This window comes from Capra hircus, chromosome 15, assembly GCF_001704415.2.
Source record: "Capra hircus breed San Clemente chromosome 15, ASM170441v1, whole genome shotgun sequence".
Lineage (NCBI taxonomy): Eukaryota > Metazoa > Chordata > Mammalia > Artiodactyla > Bovidae > Capra > Capra hircus.
This window is the reverse complement of record NC_030822.1, coordinates 40535474-40554129: the sequence shown is the minus strand read 5'-3', so window position 1 is coordinate 40554129 and position 18656 is coordinate 40535474. Positions and strand designations below refer to the sequence as shown.

The 18656-nt window shown below is 41.8% G+C and overlaps 1 protein-coding gene across 4 annotated transcripts; it reads left to right on the top strand.

Moving 5' to 3' along the window:
• On the top strand, positions 12431–18297 carry ZBED5 (zinc finger BED-type containing 5). 4 transcript variants are annotated; one of them, XM_018059541.1, is made up of 3 exons: positions 12887–13106; positions 14725–14837; positions 15911–18297. In XM_018059541.1, exon 3 carries the CDS (start codon positions 16052–16054, stop codon positions 18134–18136), a length of 2085 nt encoding a protein of 694 aa, XP_017915030.1. In that variant the 5' UTR covers positions 12887–13106; positions 14725–14837; positions 15911–16051; the 3' UTR covers positions 18137–18297. The 4 variants fall into 4 exon arrangements, with proteins under 4 accessions (XP_013825088.1, XP_017915030.1, XP_017915032.1 ...); XM_018059543.1 differs by having other exon boundaries at positions 15879–18297; XM_018059544.1 differs by having other exon boundaries at positions 15916–18204.

The window sequence follows — 18656 nt, the reverse complement described above, 5'->3', positions numbered from 1 at the left end:
ACAGCATATTCAAAAGCAGAGACATTACTTTGCCAACAAAGGTCCGTCTAGTCAAGGCTATGGTTTTTCCAGTGGTCATGTATGGATGTGAGAGTTGGACTATTAAGAAAGCTGAGCACCGAAGAATTGACACTTTTGAAATGTAGTGTTGGAGAAGACTCTTGAGAGTCCCTTAGACAGCAAGGAGATCCAACCAGTCCATCCTAAAGGAGATCAGTCCTGGGTGTTCATTGCAAGGACTGATTTTGAAGCTGAAACTCCAATACTTTGGCCACCTGATGCAAAGAACTGACTCATTTGAAAAGACCCTGATGCTGGGAAAGATTGAGGGCAGGAGGAGAAGGGGAAGACAGAGGATGAAATGGTTGGATGGCATCACTGACTCAATGAACAAGGGTTTGGGTGGACTCCGGGAGTTGGTGATGGACAGGGAGGCCTGGCGTGCTGCAGTTCATGGGGTCACAAAGAGTTGGACATGACCAAGCGACTGAACTGAACTGAACTGAACAAGACAGCACAAGTAGCAGACAGTGGAGGTGCAGCTTGAAACGAGCCTTCCTCCAAGACCTATATTCACTCTGCCTCCCAGCGCTCCCCAGCTCTAGCTAAATTTATCATGTGTTTTTGTACCTTGTATTTAGGCAGGAACAATTAGACGAAATTCACCAGGCAGATCAAATCTGAAACCAGAATTCATGGATAGTGAGTGCTGTTGGCCAGAAACCAGCGATCAATTCTAAAATACAGATTTCAAACCTTTTGATACACCTTCAAAGAATGTACCTGGTTCAGAAAAATTACAAAAGAAAAGTGAAAAGATAATAGAATTATTTTTATGGTAAAATATGTTGTCAAATTGTTTCAAACTACTGACACTGCTTAGGGACCCATCTATAACTTTAACTGATTGAAAATTGTTCCTTGTTGTCCCCATCAAATAATTTTTGAACAACTATTTAAAGAACACTTTTGAAAGGTGCATTAGAATTCAATTGTAAATGACAGATTTCACTCTAGCTAATTTAAACAAAGGGATTTACCATTAATAGGAGGAATTGGGGATTCATTAAATCACTAAAAGGGCTAGTAGAACAGAGTTGAGGCTGCACTTTCAGGCATGACATCCTGAACAGTATTACAGAACTGGGTCATTATGGGCACCATGCTCCTTCCACACTTACGAAGCTGGGGAGTAAGGAAGCCATCACCGTAGCTGCTGACTCGAACAATCTGCATCAGCAGAATGGATGCCCTGCTCTATGTCTCTTATCACCCATGAAATTCAGGGGCTGAATGCTGGTACCTCCACAGGAGCTGTCCCAGAAAAAGCAACAATGTGCCAGTAGAAACAACAGAAGCGGCAGAAGTACAGCCTCCACCTCAGAATGTTCACTTTTAACCAGCTAGTTCAGTTCAGTTCAGTCGCTCAGTCGTGTCTGACTCTCTGTGGCTCCATGAATTGCAGCACGCCAGGCCTCCCTGTCCATCACCAACTCCCGGAGTTCACTCAGACTCACGTCCATTGAGTCAGTGATGCCATCCAGCCATCTCATCCTCTGTCATCCCCTTCTCCTCCTGCCCCCAATCCCTCCCAGCATGAGTCTTTTCCAATGAGTCAACTCTTCGCATGAGGTGGCCAAAGTACTGGAGTTTCAGCTTTAGCATCATTCCTTCTGAAGAACACCCAGGACTGATCTCCTTTAGAATGGACTGGTTGGATCACCTTGCAGTGTGGAAAATTCTGAAAGAGATGGGAATACCAGACCACCTCACCTGCCCCTTGAGAAACCTATATGCAGGTCAGGAAGCAATAGTTAGAACTGGACATGGAACAACAGACTGGTTCCAAATAGGAAAAGGAGTACATCAAGGCTGTATATTGTTACCCTGCTTATTTAACTTATATGCAGAGTACATCATGAGAAACGCTGAGCTGGAAGAAGCACAAGCTGGAATCGAGATTGCCGGGAGAACTATCAATAACTTCAGATATGCAGATGACACCACCCTTATGGCAGAAAGTAAAGAGGAGCTAAAAAGCCTCTTGATGAAAGTGAAAGTGGAGAGTGAAAAAGTTGGCTTAAAGCTCAACATTCAGAAAACTAAGATCAGGGCATCTGGTCCCATCACTTCATGGCAAATAGATGGGGAAACAGTGGAAACAGTGTCAGACTTTATTTTTGGGGGCTCCAAAATCACTGCAGATGGTGATTGCAGCCATGAAATTAAAAGACGCTTACTCCTTGGAAGGAAAGTTATGACCAAACTAGACAGCATATTCAAAAGTAGAGACATTACTTTGCTAAGTTACATCTGTTTTATAGAAATGAGCTTTCATTAATCCAAGCTGTAAGGACGTCTGGGAAACGTAGTCTCTAGATTTGCACCCTAAAGCAATAAGATTTGCTAGCAAAGAGTTGTAATTAAGCTGAGTGTATTGATCTGTGACCTCAGTTACAGTCAGACCCTGAGTTATTAGAGCCAGCCCAGGGCACTCACACACCACACTCCACTCCTGACATAGTTCCAAGTAGAGACTCAAGAACAGCCCACCCCAAGGTTGGTCAGTGGTGGACAAAAATATAATTTGGGTCTAGGTTCCTTTCTCAGGATTTTGGAACTAGAACATTGAAGGACTGGGCCAATGAACTGATGGGCTTTATAGATGTAAGGTTAAGTAGATTTGGAGTCAGACTGATAATAGGTAATGTGTGAGCAAATAGCATTATACACATACTCATTGAGAAATATGGAGGTAAATACCAAAAGGAATGGAACAAAATGTTTCAAGTGTTGAAACAGGAGGGGCAAAGGAATTTCTTTTGTTGTTAATGTTTATAATTCTTTTAGAGCTACTTGAATTTTTGAACCTTTTGCTTGTATTACCAGGATAAAAATTAATATAAAAAACACCAGGGACTTCCCTGGTGGTCCAGTGGCTAAGACTCAGCACTCTCAATGAGGGGTCCCGGGGTCGATCCCTGGTCAAGGAACTAGACCTCATATGCCACAACTAAGGATCCTGCATGCTCAACTAAGATCTGACACAGCCAAATGAATAAATAATTTTTTAAAATACTATAAACAAGGAGAAGGAAATGGCAACTCCAGTATTCTTGCCTGGAGAATCCCATGGACAGAGCAGCCTGGCAGGCTATGGTCCATAGGGTCGCAAAGAGTTGGACACGACTGAAGTGACTTAGCACGCACGCACCATGAATAACTCCATCCCCTGTCATTTCAGTCAACAGCAAAATGAATACCCCAAACTTGGGCATTTAAGCCAGAACAACTCACCTACACATCACATGACCACCAGCTGAAGAGAGAGAGCTCCAGACCATCCGTCCTTCCTTGCCTCCCTTCCCACCTAGCACCTCCACTGCCATCAAGTTGAAAAAAATTTAAAAACCAAAACAAATTTAGCGAGAACCTTGAATGCCAAGCCAAGGAGTTAATCACTCTGGCGATGGGGACAGCTTTGAATAGGGAAATGACCTTAGTGTGTAGACTGCTTCTTTGTGCACAGGATAAATTTGATAGATTGGCAGTAGCCAGGAGACTGATTGGGAGATTACTAATAGGACCCTGGATTAAATCAATGGCAGTGGAATTGGAGAGAAAAACTTAGACAAAGAGATATATAGTAGAGGACTTTACGGTAGCTCATCAGATATGGGGAGCAAGGAGAGTAAATTTGGTGGATATATTCCATTTTTCCAGAATCCCTTCCTTTTAGGGAATGGTCCCTCACCCTTTCCATGAGATTCTGGTGGTGAATCAGAGTAAACTTGTATTCTCCAAACAAATGTGTCCCAAGTTGACCATACTGAGTATTCCTTCCTTGGACAGTGTATTTGGTTCACAGGCATAACCCAAAAGCGAATGAAAGGACTTTCTGGGAACCCTTCCCCAGGGTTACTGGGGAAGATGCTCTCTTCCTCCATGAGTCTGGGAGTGCCAGAAGCCATTATTCCCTGGTGGCTCAGAAGGTAAAGAATCCACTTGTAATGCAAGATCCCTGGGTTGGGAAAATCCCATCCCCTGAAGGAGGGCGTGGCAACCCACTCCACTATTCTTGCCTAGAGAATCCCCATGGACAGAGGAGCCTGGTAGGCTACAATCCATGGGATCACAAAGAGTCAAACACGTCTGAGCGACTAAGCACAGTACAGAAGCCATTATCCTGCCATGTAGAGAGGGCCTATCATGACAGAGTCAAACAGAGCCCTGACTTCATTTGTTATTGAACCCATCCATACCCATACTGATGGACTTCTCAGTGAGTCAAAATATTAACTTTTTGTTTATGGAGTGGATTTCTATCATTTGCAACAGAAAAAGGATTTATTAACAAAGAGTCAAAAATGGTTTCATTTATATATCAAAAAAAATTTACAGCATATCTGCCAAATGAACAGTTAAATGTTCCAGTACAATGGGAGATTTAAAAAAATAATCCTGGACTTCCCTGGTAGTACAGTGGATAAGAATCCGCCTACCAATGCAAGGGACACGGGTTCACTCCTTGGTCTGGGAAGATCCCACATTCCTCAGAGCAACTACAACTAAGCTCAAGCACCACAACTACAGAGCCTACACTCTAGGGCCCATGCTGCAGCTCTGGAAGCCCACGAGCCCTAAAGCGTGTGCACAATGAAGAGTAGCCCGCCTGCTTACCACAACCACAGAAAGCCTGCAAGCAGCAATGAAGACCCAGCACAACAAGACATATTAATTAATTAATTTTTCAAAACATCCTAAAACATGCCCCATATACCTTGAGATCTATTTCAGCCTGTAACCAGTACTGACATTAAAGTCACTCAATAACTCTAGGATTCAGTCTTTCCTTCCATAAGGCTGAGGAAAAGGGGGATTACATTGCACATTTGGCTTTATGTATCTCCAGGGTCCACATCTGAGGATTCAACCAACTTCAGATCAAAAATTTTCAGGAAAAAAATTCCAGAAAGTTCCAAAATGCCAAACTTGAATTTGCCAAGTATCAGCAATTATTTACATAGTATTTACATTGTATTTATAATATTTACATGCATGTACATTGTATTAGGTGTTACAAGTAATCTATAGATGATTTAAAGTGTACAGGGGGATGTGTGTAAATTATATACAAATACTATGACATTTTAGAAAAAATACTTGAGCATCCACAAATTTTTGGTATCCAGGCTTAGGAGTCCTGGAACCAATCTCCTTCAGGTACTGAGTGAAGACTGTATTGTTTTCTAAAGATTTTCTTCAGCTCTGAAGTTTTATGATTCTAAGCCATGACATAGAAGAACTAGTGAGTTACTTCAAGATTCTAAAATATGAAAGCTCGGTATGCAAAATCAATTAACTGGGAAAAAATTGGAAGCTAGAAAGACCTGGGTGATAATTGAGAAGGAACATTTCTTGAGCCTTGTCTGGAGAACTTGCAATACTGATGAAGGGATATGGATGATTCTAAGAAATATTAGAAGAAAAAAATAATTAATGCTTATACATGTGGAATATGAAGATGAGTCAACAGTGGCTCAGTTCAGTTCAGTTCAGTCGCTCAGTCATGTCCGACTCTTTGCAACCCCATGAATCGCAGCACACCAGGCCTCCCTGCCTATCACCAACTCCCGGAGTTCACTCAAACTCTCCATCAAGTCAGTGATGACATCCAGCCTCGGTCGTCCCCTTCTCCTCCTGCCCCCAATCCCTCCCACCACCAAAGTCTTCTCCAATGAGTCAACTCTTCGCATGAGGTGGCCAAAGTACTGGAGTTTCAGCTTTAGCATCATTCCTTCCAAAGAAATCTCAGGGTTGATCTCCTTCAGAATGGACTGGTTGGATCTCCTTGCAGTCCCAGGGACTCTGAAGAGTCTTCTCCAACACCACAATTCAAAAGCATCAATTCTTCAGTGCTCAGCCTTCTTCACAGTCCATCTCTCACATCCATACATGACTAGTGGAAAAACCATAGCCTTGACTAAACGGACCTTAGTCGGCAAAGTAATGTCTCTGCTTTTGAATATGCTATCTAGGTTGGTCATAACTTTTCTCCCAAGGAGTAAGCGTCTTTTAATTTCATGGCTGCAGTCACCATCTGCAGTGATTTTGGAGCCCCAAAAAATAAAGTCTGACACTGTTTCTACTGTTTCCCCATCTATTTCCCATGGAGTGTTGGGACCGGATGCCATGATCTTCATTTTCTGAATGTTGAGCTTTAAGCCAACTTTTTCACTCTCCTCTTTTACTTTCATCAAGAGGCTGTTTAGTTCTTCACTTTCTGCCATAAGTGGCTACTGACTCCAAAAACTTGCTAGTTTGGGATATTACAATAAAATCTTTAACAAAAATGAAGTCTTTAAGAAAGCACTCCTACATCTTTAAGAAAGCTCTCCTAAATCTCTTTAGGAGAGATTTAGTACAATTCTGGACATACTGCATCTGAGCTGTTGTTAATATATTCAAAAAGAAAGTCTACAGAATTAAAAATCTAGAACTGAAGTTCAAGTGGGAAGTTAGGACTCATGTTACAGTTTTGAGAATCCTTTAATGTAGAGGGAATGGGCAAAGTCTTGGGAGTGAATAAAAGCTACAGTAAAAACTGATAATAGACATAACTAGTTTATTAATAAGCAAAAATTAAAATTATAAACATATTTCTTAAGCCTTTAAAAAGTTTAATTTATAAATCTTGCTAGTCTATTTATAAATCTCATAATCTTTGCACAGAAATATGGACAATAACTTTCACTTACACTCTATGTTAATTAATTCACAAGCTTAACCTACTGAATACTTCTTGAATATTTAACTAATTAAAATTTAAATAATTGAATTTTCCTGGATATTTTAAACTACAGTTACAAATGTAACATATCTAGCATCTAGCCAGTGAAATTTTATAAGCGCTTACATAACTCTTGTAAATCTAATAGTAATAAATCAATCTTGGACTTCCCTGGTGGTACAGTGGGTAAGAAACTGCCTACCAATGCAGGGGACACAAGTTTGATCCCTGGTCCAGGAAGATTCCACATGCCACAAAGCAACTAAGTCCATGTGTCACAGCTACTGAAGCTCATGCACCTAGAGCCTGCGTGTGCTCTGCAACAAGAGAAGCCGCTACATTAAGAAGCCCACACACCACAGCTAGAGAGTAGCCCCCATTCTTTGCAACTAGAAAAATGCATGGGTATCAATGAAGACTCAACACAATAGAAATAAATAAATTTAATTTTAAATAAATAAACACATCTCCTACTTGTGGTCACAAAATTCTCTTAAAAGTTCCATATATCTTTTTTCTTCCAGTTTTATTGAAATTAAATTGACTTACCACATGATACAGGTTTAAAATGTACAACATTAGGATTTGATTTACGGACCTCACAAAGTGGTTTTCACTAGTGAGCATCCATCATCTCATACATATACAAAGTTAAAGAAAAAGTGTTATCTTGTGATGAGAACTCGGGATTTACTCTAACTTTTCATGTACAACATACAGCAGTGTTAATTACACTTATCTTATTGTACATTTCACCCTTCATACTATCTATCTTATAACTGGAAATTTGTACCTTTTGACCGCCTTCATCCAATTTCCCCTCCCCCAACACCCTAAACCCTGACCCTACCCCCAGAAGATCTCAAAAGTTCACAAAGTACACACCACAGTTATTATTAACTTTTACAGAAATAATGAAAATTGTATTAATTTACCACTTGTATATCAAAGGTGACATGTTGTGGCAGGCATGGAAATGTGCCACTCAGATCCTTCTTCAAGAAAGGACTTGCCTCCCTGCTCAGGGGCCAAAGGTATGATAAGCAGATGGCCTTCAGCTGTCAGCACATTCAGGGTCTGCCTCAGCTTTGGGTCCTGCCCTGCCCATGGCTGCCATATACTATCTGAGGGAGGAAGAAGTACAAAGGGCAGAGTGGGACACTCTATCCTACAATACTGACTCCAGACCTCCCTGTCTCATCATCTGCTTTCAGCAATCCTAACTGCAGTGCAAATTAACTCACACAACCAACATGAACAGAATTGCTATCTCAGACCTCTTTCAGCACATAAGACTTCAAATGTGGTATATCAGTCAAAATTCCTGTTACTACTCCCCAAGATGATTTTCCTTGAGCTCCAAGTAACTAACCAAGTTCCTTTTTAATGGTGAAGCTCTACCTGCTTACCCAATATATTCAGTTCAGTCCAGTCGCTCAGTCGTCTCCGACTCTTTGCGACCCCATGGACTGCAGCACACCAGGCCTCCCTGTCCATCACCAACTCCCGGAGTTTACTCAAACTCATGTCCATGATGAATTGAGTCAGTGATGCCATCCAACCATCTCATCCTCTGTCGCCCCCTTCTCCTCCCACCTTCAATCTTTCCCAGCACTGGGTCTTTTCAAATGAGTCAGCTCTTCATATCAGGTGGCCAAAGTATTGGAGTCTCAGCTTCAACATCAGTCCTTCCAATGAATATTCAGGACTGATTTAAATCTTATTTGAAATCATTTACTGCTTGATATTAATATGCATGAGCACACCCCTCTTAAACACACATAGCTTATAGTTTCCACAACTTCATTGTACCTAATCTTGGAGACACATTGTGGCAGACATGGAAATATGCCACTCAGATGCCAATTAGCTGTGGGAACTTGGGCAATTTATTTACCAATCCATGCTCAATTTCCTTATCTGTAAAACAGGATTTGTCATCTGATAGGCAAAATAAAGGACAAAAACAGCAAGAACCTAAAGAAGCAGAAGAAATTAAGAAGAGGAGGCAAGAACACACAGAAGAACTGTATAAAAAAGGTCTTGCTGCTGCTGCTGCTGCTGCTGCTGCTGCTGCTGCTGCTGCTGCTGCTAAGTCGCTTCAGTCGTGTCTGACTCTGTGCGACCCCATAGACGGCAGCCCACCAGGCTCCCCCACCCCTGGGATTCTCTAGGCAAGAATACTGGAGTGGGTTGCCATTTCCTTCTCCAATGCATGAAAGTGAAAAGTCACAGTGAAGTCGCTCAGTCGTGTCCGACTCTTAGCGACCCCATGGACTGCAACCTACCAGGCTTCTCCACCCATGGGATTTTCCAGGCAAGAGTACTGGAGTGGGGTGCCATTGCCTTCTCCAAAAAGGTCTTAATGACTTGGATAACCACAATGGCATGATCACTCACCTAGAGCCAGACATCCTGGAGTGTGAAGTCAAGAGGGCATTAGGAAGCATTACAACAAACAAAGCTAGTGGAGGTGACGGAATTCCAGATGAGCTATTTAAAATCCTAAAAGATGATGCTGTTAAAGTGCTGAACTCAATAGGTCAACAAATTTGGAAAACTCAGCAATGGCCATAAAACTGGGAAAGGTCAGTTTTCATTCTAATCCCAAAGAAGGGCAATGCCGAGTAATGCTCAAACTTACCATATAATTGCACTTCACATACTTGCAAGGTAATATTCAAAATGCTTCAAGCTAGGCTTCAGCAGTATGTGAACTGAGAACTTCCAGATGTACAAACTGGATTTAGATCCATGGGATCATAGAGAAAGCAAGGGAATTCCAGAAAAATTACTTCTGCTTCACTGACTATGCTAAAGCCTTTGACTGTGGATCACAACAAACTGTAGAAAATTCTAAAAGAGATGGGAATACCAGACCACATTTTCTGTCTCCTGAGAACCCAGTACACAGCAAGAAGCAACAGTTAGAACCGGACATGGAACAACAGTCTGGTTCAAAATTGGGAAAGGAGTATGTCAAGTACATATGTTGTCATCCTGCTTATTTAACTTATATGCAGAGTATACCATGCGAAATGCAGGGCTGGATGAATCAAAAGCTGGCATCAAGACTGCTGGGAGAAATATCAGATATGCACATGATAACACTCTAATGGCAGAAAGGGAAGAGGAACTAAAGAGCCTCTTGATGAAGGTGAAAGAAGAGAGTGAAAAAACTGGCTTAAAACTCAACATTGGAAAAACTAAGATCACGGCATCTGGTCCCACCACTTCATGGCAAATAGAAGGGGAAAAAGTGGAAACAGTGACATATTTTCTTTTCCTGGGCTCCATAATCACTGTGGACTGTGACTGCAGCCATGAAATAAAACACACTTGCCCCTTGGAAGAAAAAGCTATGACAAATCTAGACAGCATATTAAAAAGCAGAGACATCACTTTCTCAACAAAAGTCCGTATAGTCAAAGCTATATTTTTCCCATAGTCATGTACAGTTGTGAGAGTTGGACCATAAAGAAGATTGAGCACCAAAGAATTGATGCTCTCGAACTGTGGTGCTGGAGAAGACTCTTGAGAGTCCCTTGGACTGCAAGGAGATCAAACCATTCAATCCAAAGGAAATCAACCCTGAATATTCATTGGAAGGACTGGTGCTGATGCTGAAGCTCCAATCCTTTGACCAACTGATCTGAAGAACTGACTGATTGGAAAAGATCCTGATGCTGCGAAAGACTGAGGGCAGGAGAAGGGGACGACAGAGGATGAAATGGTTGGATGGCATCACTGATTCAATGGACACGAGTTTGAGCAAGCTCCATGAGACAGTGAAGGACAGGGAAGCCTGATATGCTGCAGTTCCTGGGGTTGCACGATTTAGTGATTAAACAACATCTGATAGGGTTGTAAATAGTAAATGAGCTAATACTTTAGAAAGTGTGTAGATAGAATAGCCCCTGCCCACACTGTGTATTCAGTAAATGCTACCCATTACCACTATTGGTCAGAGTTTCACATTGCCTGTATATTTTATCTGTCTCAGCAACCAACATTCTATAATAATCTATTGACTAAGCAACTACAGAAAAATTTCTCGTTTCAAGCCCCTTACTGATCAGACTGCAGATTTTAGGACCAAGGTTAAATTTCAGACTTTACTTCAGTTGAATTTGTTATCAGCTGAATGTCTTGAATTATTTCATTCCATGAAAATGTAAACCAGATGTGTGAAGATTAAATTGGGAGCATATTTGTAAAAGGCCCTTCTGAAATAGAAAACTTATGAAAATGTGGGGTGTTTTTCCAATATTGTTAAGAGCTAGACAATTCCTTCAATTACAATGTGATCTTTGCTCTTCAAGTAAAATTCCGCCCCTTCAGCAAAGTGATTCCCCCCTTGGTGGTTCAAAAGCTCAAATGAAACCAATTTAACAGGAATAATTTTAAAATAATAATGAAGACATATGGATAGTCTGCTGCTGCTAAGTCGCTTCAGTCGTGTCCGACTCTGTGCGACCCCACAGACGGCAGCCCACCAGGCTCCCCGTCCCTGGGATTCTCCAGGCAAGAACACTGGAGTGGGTTGCCATTGCCTTCTCCAATGCATGAAAGTGAAAAGTGAAAGTGAAGTCGCTCTGTCGTGCCCGACTCTTTGCGACCCCACGGACTGCAGCCACCAGACTCCTCCGTCCGTGGGATTTTCCAGGCAAGAGTACTGGAGTGGGGTGCCACTGCCTTCTCCAATGGACAGTCTATCATGAAGCAAAGTTCTGAAGATGCTGAAATGACTGTAAAACATTAAGAACCAAATGTTGACATATATTATCAGTCTTAGGAAATCATCTAGTTCAGTCCTCCCAAAGATTCTGCTGAATAAGAGGCTAGACGTCTTTCAATGCCGAAGAAATTTATTCACATGTCCAAGAAGAGCAAAGTTAGGAAAAACAAAAGCTGCCCTTGGTTTTGACCACAAGTTAGGAATTTCCTATCATTGGCGCAGCGCCTGAAAACAAGATTCAACTTTCTTGACTTGGTTATTTCTATGGGGCCTTGAAAATCTAAAATATTGCAAACAATTGGACTCACTGTTTAATGCTACCCGTATTTCAACAAATTCCTTCCAAGAAGTGTGCATATTTCAAGATGCCAATTTGGAAAAACAGACTGCACGTCTCCACGACAGATCTCACACAAAATAGAATTGAATACACGGCTCGAAGCCTTTTGCTGTTTTGTTTTTAAAAACAGGGGAGGGGGATAGGCGAACTGAGCTTAAAACACCCGAAGTAGGAACGGGGGAGCCTGGTGGGCTGCCGTCTATGGGGTCGCACAGAGTCGGACACGACTAAAGCGACTTAGCAGCAGCAGCTATCAAACAGTGTTCTAGAGCGCTGGGCATTCCTCGGGGAGGGAGCCACTAGCGGAGGGTGCAAAGACACAGCAAGCGGACTCTTTCCCATTGACACAGCTAAAACGCCGCCATCCCTACATATTCCTACACGTGGCTCCCGACCCGATCTGGGGTCACCAGGGAGCCCGGGAGAGTGCAGCGCCCCAGGGACATGTCGCTCAGCTCTCAGCTCGGCCCAGTAGGGGCCCCCGACACGCCAGCTTCTGGGAGGGGCGGGGAAGAGAGAGGGCGTTTTCTGCCCGGATTCCAGTGGGAAAACAAGGAAAAGAGGAGGCAGTTGCGCAACCTGGGCTTGGGGTGCGGCTCCGGGAACAAAGAGCGCGTGAAAGGACCAGCAGCCGAGGCTCTGCAAATGCACTCAAATCAACACCGGGGCTGAGCCCTACTGCATAAAGGCACGCAGGTTTCTCGAAGCCAATCCAGCGCTACAGGATCACAAATGCTATCTCGCAGCACCCAGGACTCTGCATTGTAAACAAGCGCCCGGGCTGCTCGAACCCAGGGATATTTGAAAACTATCGCTTCTCGTCGGGTATTAGCTCAGCCTCAAGCGAACGCCCTAAACCAGAGCGATAGCGGCGGCTGCGGCTGGCCGGCTCCTCAACCGACCTTGGTCCTTTCCTTTGGTCCCGCCCCACTGCTCAGCGCGGATAGGTGGCGGGGAGCAGTTCTGGCGCTGATTGGGCGGCGGCAAAGTCGCTCGTGGAGACTGTAAGTGGGGGTGCCCTAGTGTGCTAAATTTATCTTCAGACAAGCGACCGCGCCAGCCGCGAATCGGATGTCTATGGAGGTGGCATAGGCGATATCCCTGAGCTGAGAGCATCGCCCGGCCCCCCGAATCCTTCTTCCCTCTGTTTTGTTTTTCATTTTCTCCCTTCCTCCCTCCCCCCTCCCCCTTCCAGTCCGCGACGACTGGCTCTTGACCCCGTTCAGGCCTCGGTGAAGGTGAGGACCAGAGCCGCCGTGGCGGCTGAGTGGTGCGCTCTGAAATGGCCGCTGCCGTGAGCTTTGTAAAATGGCGGGCGCCGGCGCTGCTGGGGACCGCGGCGCTGCTCTGCAGCCCAGCCGCAGCAGAGACCATTCTCTTCATCGCTGATGGAGATGAGAGAGAAAGATAGTGTCGGGTTCTGAGACGGTTTCCTGTGGTTGTTAGCTAAGGCGACCGCCCGGGGACGCGAGAGGAGTTCCGTAGGCGAGGGTGGATTCCCACAGGAAGCCAGCCCCAGCTGTGGCTGGCAGCGCGCACCTGTGACAAGGAGGAGCCGAGGGATATAGCTGGCTGGGCAGCCCGTCGAAGTGACCGTTATAAAAAGCACTTAGGTACTCGATGGGGTGTCCGTGCCCACTCTCTGCCTCAGCTTTTTGAACAGTCTGCACTCCTCCCCAGCCCTCCTGCCCCAAGGGTATTGTTCAGAGCAGGAACCACCCGAGGGAGGGGGTGAATGGATGGTGTTACCTGTCAGTTTAGCCAGAAGAAACAAAAGATGAGGGTTCCCCCCGCTCCTTTTCAGGGAGTCAGATAGAAACTTTACTCTTTAGGGAGTCCAGCCTCTTTGTCCTCGAGAGATTCAGGAGAGCACCTCTGAAAATGTGGAGATTAGGCCCTCGTTCCTGAAAACAAAGCGCACCACTCCGTTGTGTCCTTCCCTAGTAGCAAGAGAGAGGGATTGTAAACTTTTAGGTCACCCATTGACTCCACGAAGTTCTCTGCAACTAAGGCCCACTCAGGACTGTGGTAGAACAGTCTGCTCTTTAGCTGCCAATAATGAAGGGGTACGGCATTCTGCTGCCAGTTTGAGACCCTCGACTTTCTGGCAGTAATAACCCATGGTATAGCTCGTTCATTTCTCTGTGCACCGTCCAACTCCTGGTCCCAGATTTTTAGTGCTTGTGAAATTAAGAGTATTTGGGGACACACAAGCAATGACGAGGCACGTGGGCTCTGCAGTCGAACTTTCTGGGTATTGTTCTTAATTCTTCACAGATGCCTTAACTTAGCAGGGGACTTAAGCTTCCATTTGTTCATCCTTAAAGGATTGTTAATAATAGTCCCTAACTCTCAAATTCGTTTTGAGGATTAAATGAGCTCATCTATAAGGGATTTAGCAGTTACTGGCACATAGTAAACAATGATCACTCAGTGAATGTTAGTAACCTTAAGGATCTTGGTTATTGAGAAGAGAGTGTTTATAACAAAAAGGCATAGTTCTTGTAACCTTTCCGTGTATAATTCCATTTTAGATTACCTTAAATGCTTAGTTTTAGAGACATTAAGTTGTGGCTATACTTGGAAAAGTTAGGTGTAGTTTCTGAGAATTTTATGTCTTTCTATGAAGTCAGGGGGAAGCATTTCAAAACAATGGAATTACCAAAGTATTAAATAAGATAAAATATTAGCACTTTTATTATGATAGACATCTTCTATTTCAGTCTAAGATCTGCATGTCAGTGAAGAATCATTTGCACTGCCTGGCTCTAAAATAAATTGTAAAGATTGGTCATCTTAGAGGTTTGTAGTTAGTTCTATTTTTACAGTGTCTAATTTTAATTTTTCTCATTCTAGGCTTTTGGTTACTCCCCTTCTACCCTTTCCCTTAATTTTATTTTTTTGAAGAGTCTGCATTTCAAGCTTCCAAGGTGGAGAGTGATTGCAGAAGAGAGTGCTCCTCACTTCAGGTATCTTACCCTCTAGCTATTAATGGGAAAACCCTTTTGATTCAGGATCTAATATAAGAATCCAAAGGTTACTCTGTAGCCAAATCATAAAGTTTAAATCAAAAGTAACTACATTTAGATAGACACTAAATTTGAATGCCTTACCTTATAAAGCTAGTAGTCTTTAGAAGTCCTAAAATTTGCATTACCACTCCATTTTATGATGCTTTCTAAAAAGTATTATATGAGGAATAAACCTATTAAAATGAGAGTTTATGTTTTCTTTAGGTCCTTGTTAAGCCTTCACCTAAAGAATAATAGGATGCTGAGTACTTAGTAAAATATATGTATTACTTTGAATGAGTCTAATTTGGGATAATATAAATATTTATGTAATTTTAAGTCCAAAGAAATAGTAGCTATTTTTTGGAATATAGTTTATTTTTCAGTGTTAACACACAATATTTAGATATAACAGAATTCTGTATCTTGCAAAACTTTGAGCTGTTTGTATGTTTTTGAAGTAGCTCGTCAGAATAGTTATGAGCCCTGAAAGAAGCCTTAAGATGTGTAACAGTGTCAACAATGAGTGTATCTAATGGCAGTAAGCATCAGAAAGCTCCAAGATACTGTATACAGTGAAAGGGTATACAGTGGGTGAATTATGGCCCTATGCTGCCTTTTTTTGGAAATAGAGATTTATTGGAACACAGCTGTGCCCTTCTAACGTATTGCCTATGGCTGCTGCCATTCTCCAACTACAGAGTTGAGTAGTTGCAGTAGAGACCATATGGCCCACCAAGTAAAAAATATTTATCATATGGTACTTTATGGGGAAAATTGGCCAACCCTGCCATGGGACCTCAAGATCGCTTCCTTAAAAATACACTTTTCAGCTCTTTATTATTTCTTGGTCCAGTGGTTCCCAAACTATGTTTTATAGAGTATTAATGTTATCTAAGTTAATGAGTGTTGTGAGAAAAAGATAAATGCTAACAATAGCTTTTTCTTTATAATTTATTTTAAAATGTAAGTTTAAGACTACTAAACTCATTTCTATAGCTTTTATTTTTATGTGATAATCTACCTTTAAGAAAAGGTGTGCCATACCCGAGAGCACCAGGAAGTCGAATGAGAGATCACCTGATACACGAACGTGTGATGTTCCATCTGCGCATTGATGCATAGGCAGCATTTACAAATTAACTGATGTGTTGCTATATATCATCTCTTTGATGATTGCTTATTTTCTATGTATCCTGTCTTATAATGTCAACACATTTGTGATACTCAATGTTTATGGTAAATTAACCATGTTTTGTACCACAAATTCATTGCCTATGGATCTGTTACTGAAACAAGGAAGTCTTAAACAAGAAGTAGAATCTTTTTGTTATCAAATTGTGTCTGAATCACATGATCAAAAGGTTGGAATATTACAAAGTGAAGATGAGCAGTTGCAGCCTTCAGTTTCTAAAAATTCAGAAGGTGAGCTTTCCAGGGTCAAATTTATGTCTAATTCCAACAAAATAACTACTTTTAGTAAGAAACCAAAAAGAAGAAAATATGATGAAAGTTATTTGTCTTTTGGATTTACTTACTTTGGAAATAGAGATGCACCTCATGCTCAGTGTGTATTATGTAAGAAAATTTTATCAAATAGCTCTTTGGCCCCTAGTAAGCTTCGAAGACATTTGGAAACTAAACATGCTGCATATAAAGACAAAGACATAAGTTTTTTCAAGCAACATCTTGATTCACCTGAAAATAATAAACCCCCAACACCTAAAATTGTCAATACAGATAATGAAAGTGCTACAGAAGCATCATACAATGTAAGTTACCATATAGCCCTGAGTGGAGAGGCTCATACTATTGGAGAATTGCTTATCAAGCCTTGTGCAAAAGATGTTGTGATGCGGATGTTTGACGAACAGTATAGTAAAAAAATAGATGCAGTACAACTATCAAACAGTACCGTTGCTCGTCGAATTAAGGATCTAGCTGCTGACATTGAAGAGGAACTTGTTTGTAGACTGAAAATTTGTGATGGGTTTTCACTGCAACTAGATGAATCAGCTGATGTTTCAGGACTTGCTGTGCTGCTTGTGTTTGTTCGTTACAGGTTTAATAAGTCTATTGAGGAAGACCTACTCTTATGTGAATCTTTGCAAAGTAATGCCACTGGTGAAGAAATTTTCAACTGCATTAACAGTTTTATGCAGAAACATGAAATTGAATGGGAAAAATGTGTTGATGTTTGTAGTGATGCTTCTAGGGCAATGGATGGGAAAATTGCTGAGGCTGTCACCTTGATAAAATATGTGGCTCCCGAAAGCACCAGTAGTCACTGCCTATTATATAGACATGCACTAGCAGTTAAAACAATGCCTACGTCTCTGAAAAATGTGCTAGATCAGGCAGTACAAATCATCAATTACATTAAAGCTCGACCACATCAATCCAGACTACTAAAAATTTTATGTGAAGAAATGGGTGCCCAGCATACAGCACTTCTTCTAAATACAGAGGTAAGGTGGCTTTCCCGAGGTAAAGTTCTTGTGAGACTTTTTGAGCTTCGTCGTGAACTGTTGGTTTTCATGGATTCTGCTTTTCGACTGTCTGATTGTTTAACTAATTCATCTTGGCTGCTAAGACTTGCATATCTTGCAGATATTTTTACTAAATTAAATGAGGTTAATCTGTCAATGCAAGGAAAAAATGTGACAGTTTTTACAGTATTTGATAAAATGTCATCATTGTTAAGAAAATTGGAATTTTGGGCCTCATCCGTCGAAGAAGAAAACTTTGATTGTTTCCCTACACTCAGTGACTTTTTGACTGAAATTAATTCCACAGTTGATAAAGATATTTGCAGTGCCATTGTGCAGCACCTAAGGGGTTTGCGTTCTACTCTGTTAAAATATTTTCCTGTAACAAATGACAGTCATGCTTGGGTTAGAAATCCATTTACAGTAACTGTTAAACCAGCCTCGTTAGTGGCACGGGACTATGAGAGCCTGATTGATTTAACATCTGATTCTCAAGTGAAACAAAATTTCAGTGAACTTTCACTAAATGATTTTTGGAGTAGCCTAATTCAGGAGTACCCAAGTGTTGCACGGCGTGCAGTTCGCGTACTTCTTCCTTTTGCTACAATGCACCTGTGTGAGACAGGCTTTTCATATTATGCTGCCACAAAAACAAAATACAGGAAAAGACTTGATGCTGCACCTCATATGCGGATCCGACTTAGCAACATTACACCTAATATTAAGCGAATATGTGATAAAAAGACACAAAAACATTGTTCTCATTAAAGTTGGAGGGTTATGCATGCCTCTGGATAGCCAAATATAAGATGAAAAATAAAAGATGATTTACTTCACTGATGGTATCTTGGGGTTTTAAATAAAATTATTCAAATTTTTTATGCTTTTTAGATTTTAAGAAAGGTAAAGAATCACAGATTAAACACATATTACTGTTGGTGATTCTTCTTCACATTGTAATTTCAGAGGGTTCCATGGTGATGGCTGTGGGAAATACTGACTCACAGGATAAAGTTACAGTTCCTTAGCATGACATTTCTTTTCAGGATCTCATCACTGCCAGTCTTTCTAACCATGCCACCCTGTAGCTCTCCAGTCGCAGGGACCTTCTTACCTAAACATATCACTGTTTCATGCTTTCAGGTGTCAAAAAACCATTCCTTCTTCATTCCTGAAAAACTCCTATTTGCTTTTCAACCCATTGATTTAATTTATATTCGGTATTTGCATTCTCTTTATCTATTTTTTGTGTATGTCTCAGCTGTGAACCTCTTGGTGTTCTCATAAT

Excerpts from the sequence above, each read along its gene's own strand:
- ZBED5 (XM_018059541.1), top strand. The coding sequence starts at position 16,052 with ATGATTGCTTATTTTCTATGTATCCTGTCTTATAATGTCAACACATTT.